Consider the following 6,389-nt stretch of genomic DNA (forward strand, 5'->3'; position numbering starts at 1 on the left):
AGCATTTGGATTTGTATCCGGTTTTTTGTACTTTGTTTCTCCAAAAATTTCTCGTTATTCTTTAGAGCCAATATTTTTAAAAAAAAAAAATTTATAATTTTATTAGAAACAATTTAATTTAATATAGCCTATCAATTTTATTTTTAAAAATTTTTATTCGTTCACCATCATGATAACAACAAAAAAAAAAAAAAAAAAAAAAAATATTTATAAAAAAAATCATTTGTTATAATTTTTTAAATATTTTTTTTTTGCACAAAGGAATCATAAAATATCTTTATAAAAAATAATAGTTTTCTATTGGTCAATTCTGTGATATGAACAATGTTCATGCGATCTAAAAAAAAAAAATTTTATTTCTTTAAAAAATTATATTTTATATATTATATATAAATATTATATATATCAATATGAAATTTTATTAATAATATTTTACAAAGGTTTTTTTTTTTTTTTACTTTATTAGATTAAAAAAAAAATTATATATTTTAAGTTCTATATGCTCTATTTTTTCTATATTTATGTAGTTTTACACAAAGAAAGACAGCACCACCTATTAATAAAAATGGGGCACCAACTGTGAAAGCAGCAGCGTAGAGTGTAACCTTCTTTGCCATCTTTAAACGTCTATGTCTTCTTCTTGGTGGTGGAGTATAGTCGTTCATTGCATATGGTGAATAATATTGACGATCATAACAATCGGGATATTCAGCGTCAGCATAATGGCCTGGTAAATATGGATTTAAACATAACCAACAGTATTGATGTTGACCTTTTGAGTTAAAAAGAAAAAAGAAAGATTAGTATACACTATAAGATTATTTATTAAAATAAAAGTTTTACATACAATTTGTGCATGTCATATGGTTACAACCAGAATCTTTTTCAATAGGAGAGGTGCATTTTGGACAAGGTTTGACATTATGTTTGTTGGTTTCATACCATTCTTTATATTGAGCTGTGGCGGTTTCAATCGATTTATTTTTTCTATCTGATAATTGCATAGCTTCAGAACCGCATTTAACACCTTGATGAGCATACTCGCCACAAATCCAACAAAATTCATTTTTACATTTTGGACATGTCAATACTGGATCCTCTGCACTGCCACCCCTAACAAAAGTATCGCAATCTGGTGTTGGGCACCATTTAATTGGTTCGGTTTTTAATGTTGCTAAAATTGAGAATTTTTGATATTTGGTCCAATGCTTTTGGTCGACTAAAACATAGATATCACTCTCTGGTAATTCTTTTTTACATTCTGGATGTGGACATGAAAGATCTAAAACTCTACCTTCAATAATTAAAAGATTTAAATAGGATGTAATACAATCGAAACAATATGAATGGCCGCATTCAGATAATTGGTAAACTTCGCTACAACAATTATATTCCATATAGCAAATTTTACATTCTACTGGTTCATCTAAAGGTGCTGGATTGTTTTTTTGTTCTTCTACTTTTTCTTTTAATAGTTCAAACTCTTTCTTTTCAATAATATTTTTATCGCTATCACTTGAATCGCTACCACTTTCACTTTCTGATTCGTCATCGTAATATTCTTCCTCTTCCTCTTCCTCTTCACTTTCGATTTCATATACATAATTATTTCTTTTACTTCTATCTAAAACAATTTTACCATTATCATATTTTTTTCTAAGTTTCCCAAAGCTAATAATATCTTCGTGTAATTGTTGTCTGCTAAATGATGCTTGAATGGTAGGTAAGGAAAATCTTCTTTGGTTCCCTATTACATCAGATCTATTTTTAAATCTATATTCCAAATATTGTGGTGGTAATGGTGGTAGTGGTGGTGAGGGTCTACTGGTTGAGGCTTCATCTGGTTCAAATAAGATATCCAAACCTAAACTATCATAGCTTTTATTGGCAGTAGTTGAGGTTGTGGTAGTTGTTGTGGTGGTTGTTGTGGTGGTTGTTGTTGTAGTTTTTTTTGGAGTTGGAACATTTGATGATGATAATCTTAATGGTGGAGGTTTTTGGTTGTTTGAATAAATATCAGAGGATGGTGAGCCAAATGGCATTGGTTTTCTATTTTTTAATGCTGATCTTAGTTCATGTGACTCTGCAAGGCCGCAATCTGAATCTGAATCCGAACATGATGAATCAGAGTCATTATATTTTGATGGTGAGGTTGTTGTGGTTGTTGTGGTTGTTCTTTTTGGTGGTCTATAAACCATCTCTTCTTCGGATGATGATAATTCTAAATCTGATTCGTTGCTATCTTTAATTGCTGGTTTTCTATTTTTATTTGATGTCGATGTTGTAGTTCTAGTGGTTTTGGTTGAGGTATACTTTGGTTGCAAGGTTTGGATTGATGCTAATAAATGTTCAATTGTTTCAAGAACTGCTTTATGATCGGTATCGTTGGTAGTGGTTGTTGTAGTTGTAGTGGTTGTACTAAAAACACTGCTATTATTATTACTATTAAAATTATAAGGTCTATTAAAAGGAGTTGGTTTAGCAACTGGTACTGATGGTAGAGTTGGACCAAAAGTTGAGGATCTTGGACGAACTTGATAATTTGTTGGAAAACTAAAATTTCTACTATGTTTGGTCGAGTTTTTATTTGGTATTGGTCCAGATGATGAAGAAGATGATAAGGAATCATCATCATCATCAGATTCCTCTATTGAGTATCTTCTATTAATTTGTGGTAATTGTGGTACCTGTGGAGTTTTCTTTGAGTTTTTATTTTTCTTTATAATCGATGAAAGTTTATTTTTTGTTGATAGTATTAAATTTGGTTTACTTTTCTTTATTAAATCATGAGATGGAATTATTGACTCGACATCACTATCGCTACTATGATTATTGGTATTATCATTAAACTCTGGTACATTAAAGTTAAGTTCTCCATCTTCACCACTAACTATTTTTAAAGTTGTCAAAATATCATCAATACGATCTAGTAACCCTAAAAAATGATTTAATTTTTCTTCGTGTGATATATAGTTTGAAATTAAGGTAATGATTCTCTGTCTTGTTTTTTCCAATGAAATTTTATATTGAATTAATCTAAATAAATTTTAAAAAAAAATTTTAAAAAAAAAATAATTGGTTAATATTTTTTTTTTTTTTTGTTTTTTTTTTTTTTTTTTTTTTTACTTTGTATTTTGTGATTTTGATAATTTTTGGGTACAATGAACATCTGGTGTTGATGGTGTAAACATAATTTGTACTAAATTATTTAATTCATTTATATTCTTTTCTACAAAAGGTGTTACCTTTGAAACTGTTAAATCTTCAACAACGGTATCCTAAACAATTAATAAAAAATAGTGTTAATTTAATTTTTCTTTTTATTTTTGATAAAGAATCTACTTACTATTTCTATAGCTGACATGTTTGTTTTTTATTTTTTTAAAAAAATAAAAATAAAAAATTCATATACAATATATACAAAGTATATTACAAATAAACAATAAATATATGAAAATGAATATGTAATATATGAGTTTATATAAATAACAATAATAAAAATTAAACTATTATAATTAATTTTTATTTTAATATAAAAAAAAATAAAATAAAATTAAAATATAAATTTGAAAATCTTTTTAAAAAAAAGTTGGTGAGGTGTGTGTTTTAAAATTTGAGAGCGTTGTGATTTCTTTTTGAATATTATTAGACTCTAAATAAATAAAATATTATTGTGATTAAAATATTATTACAAATAATCTTTTTGATTGAGTGTTTATATATTTATATATGTGTGTGTTTGTGTGAGTGTGATTTTTTGTGTCTCTTTTTCTTTATCTCTTTCTTTCGTTCTATTTAATTATTTCACACAAACTATACTGATATAAATGAAAAAAATAAAAAAAATGGGTTAATATTAATTTTAAATGATAAAATTTAATTTAAAAAAAAAAAAAAAAAAAAAAATAAAAATAAAAATTTAAAAAAAAAAAATAAAATGAAAAATGTTTATATAATTAATTAACATACAAATAATACATAGAAAGGGAGTTAAAAAAACCAAAATAAAAAAAAGAAAAAAAAAAATAAAATAATTGACCCCACAAGAAACACACAGTTATTTTCCAACAAAAAAACCCCAATAAAATAATAAATAAATAATTTTTAATGCTATATATTTGATATATTTAAATTAATAAATTAATGAATCAATAAAAAAAATAAAAATAAAATAAAATAAAGGCAAAAATAAACTTAAAAAAAATATTTTAAAAATAGCTTAAAGTCGTATCATTACCTTTTTTAAACTTAGTGATTTATTATTTTATTATTTTATTATTTTATTATTTTATTATTATTTTATTTTAATTTTTTATTATTTGTTATAGTAGCAAATATTTTTAATATATATTTATTTTTTTTAAAGAGAATTAAAGTGATTCAAAATAATAGTGAAAAATTTAATTTTTTTTTGTTTGAATAGTAGAAATGAGAAAAAAAAATAAAAATAATTTAAAAAAAAAAAATAAAATTAAATTATAAAAAAAAAATAATATCTTTTTTTGAAATTTTTTTTTTTAATTTTTTTAAGAGAATTGGTTTAAATCGATCACAGTTTTAATCAATTGAGCATTTGTGTTAACTATGAAATATTAATAATATAAATTAAAAAAAAACAATTTTAAATAAAAAATTAAAAAATAAATTAAAATGCAATAAATGAAAATAAAATAAGATCAAATAAAATAAGAACAAAATAATTAATTTAAATTATTACAATAAAATAAAATAAAATGAAATAAAATTAAATAAAAAAATATCTATCGGTAAATATAAATAAATTAAATTTTTTTTTGTTTTTTTTATTTTTTAAAAAATCCAATATTTTTGTGTGGTTAATAAACTCATATAGTAATAATTTAATCATAATCAATAATATTTAATACACAAAAATTCATTTTTTTTAAATTTCTTTTTTCTTTTTTTTTTATTTTTTTTATTAAATTTTTTTTTTTTCAAAAAAAAATCAAAAATTTTTTTCCCAAATTTTATTACAAGACGAGTAGTATCACTCTACTATACAAAAAAAAAAAGAAAGAATGTTTTCAAATAGATGCACAGTTTTTTTATTAAATAATGCAAGATATATGAGTACAGCTAAACCAACAGTTGGTTTTATTGGTTTAGGTAATATGGGTGCCCATCAAGCAGCAAATTTAATTAAAAAGGGACACAATTTAATGGTATTCGATTTATCAAAGGACAATGTCAATAAATTAAAAGAAAAAGGTGCATCAGTCGCCTCATCACCAGCAGAACTTGCAAAGAACTGTGATGTTATTGTTACTATGTTACCAGCATCAAAACATGTCAAAGGCGTTTATTGTGGCGAAAATGGTATTCTTTCAACTGTCAAACCAGGTACTTTATTATTAGATTCATCTACTATTGACCCAGAAACTGCTCGTGAAGTTTCAAAGATCGCATCAGAACATAAAGCTACTATGCTCGATTGTCCAGTATCTGGTGGTACAGGTGGTGCTGAAGCTGGTACATTAACTTTTATGGTTGGTGGTTCAGAATCTGATTTCAATAAAGCCAAACCATACCTCGAATGTATGGGTAAAAATATTGTCCATTGTGGTGGCGTTGGTACCGGTCAAGTTGCTAAAGTTTGTAATAACCTCGTTTTAGGTATTTCAATGGTTGGTGTTAGTGAAGCTATGAATTTGGGTGTTAAATTAGGTATGGATCCAAAGAAATTAGCAGGTATCTTTAATACTAGCTCAGCCCGTTGTTGGAGTTCCGAACTTTATAATCCATGTCCAGGTGTTCTCGAAAACTCACCAGCTTCAAGAGGTTATACCGGTGGTTTTGGCTCTGCTCTTATGAATAAAGATCTTGGTCTTGCTGTCGATAGTGCCAAATCAATTGGTGAACCATTACCATTAGGTAACTCTGCTCATCAAGTTTATACTCTTTTAGTTGCCAAAGGTGAAGGTAATAAAGATTTTTCAGTCGTTTATGATTTTTTAAATAAAAGATCTGATAATTAAAAAAACAAAACTATAATATAATAAACAAATATACAAAAATAAAAGTTTTTTTTTTAAAATTTATTTCTTTACTTCATTTAATTACTTAATTATTTAATTTAATTAAATATTTAATTTAATTACTTAATTATTTAATTTATTTATTTATTTATTTATTTATTTATTTATTTATTTATTTATTTATTTATTGATTACAACCAATGATCGGATATATTTTTTGGACCCTTAATTGATTTAGATAAACGTTCTAAGACATTCTTCTTTCTAACAGGGTCTTTATACTTTTGACCAGGTTTGAGTGATAATGGTATTGAGTCATATTCATTATTTACTTTATTTTGGTTATATTGAATTTTATTTTTTAAAAATTGACTTCTGGTCTTTGAATTTACT

The 6,389-nt window shown here is 24.7% G+C and overlaps 3 protein-coding genes across 3 annotated transcripts in view; 1 reads left to right on the forward strand and 2 right to left on the reverse strand.

Moving 5' to 3' along the window:
• Positions 1-488: 488 nt before the first annotated feature.
• On the reverse strand, positions 489-1,493 carry DICPUDRAFT_42790 (uncharacterized protein; the record flags this gene model as incomplete). The annotated part of the gene is made up of 2 exons (XM_003293926.1): positions 489-772; positions 848-1,493. Coding segments are annotated over 2 exons (930 nt in total), but the record flags the coding sequence as incomplete, so codon positions are not given.
• A 3,546-nt stretch (positions 1,494-5,039) lies between these two features.
• Positions 5,040-5,996, forward strand: DICPUDRAFT_84481 (3-hydroxyisobutyrate dehydrogenase; the record flags this gene model as incomplete). The annotated part of the gene is made up of 1 exon (XM_003293923.1): positions 5,040-5,996. The coding sequence occupies one exon, from the start codon at positions 5,040-5,042 to the stop codon at positions 5,994-5,996; it is 957 nt and encodes a 318-aa protein (XP_003293971.1).
• Positions 5,997-6,087: 91 nt separating this feature from the next.
• The window catches only part of DICPUDRAFT_95934 (uncharacterized protein), a gene marked incomplete at its 5' end in the record, with an annotated part of 1,133 nt that continues 831 nt past the window's right edge, over positions 6,088-6,389 (reverse strand). Inside the window, one exon of the mRNA XM_003293927.1 lies at positions 6,088-6,387. Coding sequence (XP_003293975.1) covers positions 6,188-6,387 — 200 coding nt within the window. The 3' untranslated portion in view covers positions 6,088-6,187. The remainder of the gene's footprint in view (positions 6,388-6,389) is intronic.

The sequence above is a fragment of the Dictyostelium purpureum genome, assembly GCF_000190715.1.
Source record: "Dictyostelium purpureum unplaced genomic scaffold DICPUscaffold_487, whole genome shotgun sequence".
Taxonomy (NCBI): domain Eukaryota; phylum Evosea; class Eumycetozoa; order Dictyosteliales; family Dictyosteliaceae; genus Dictyostelium; species Dictyostelium purpureum.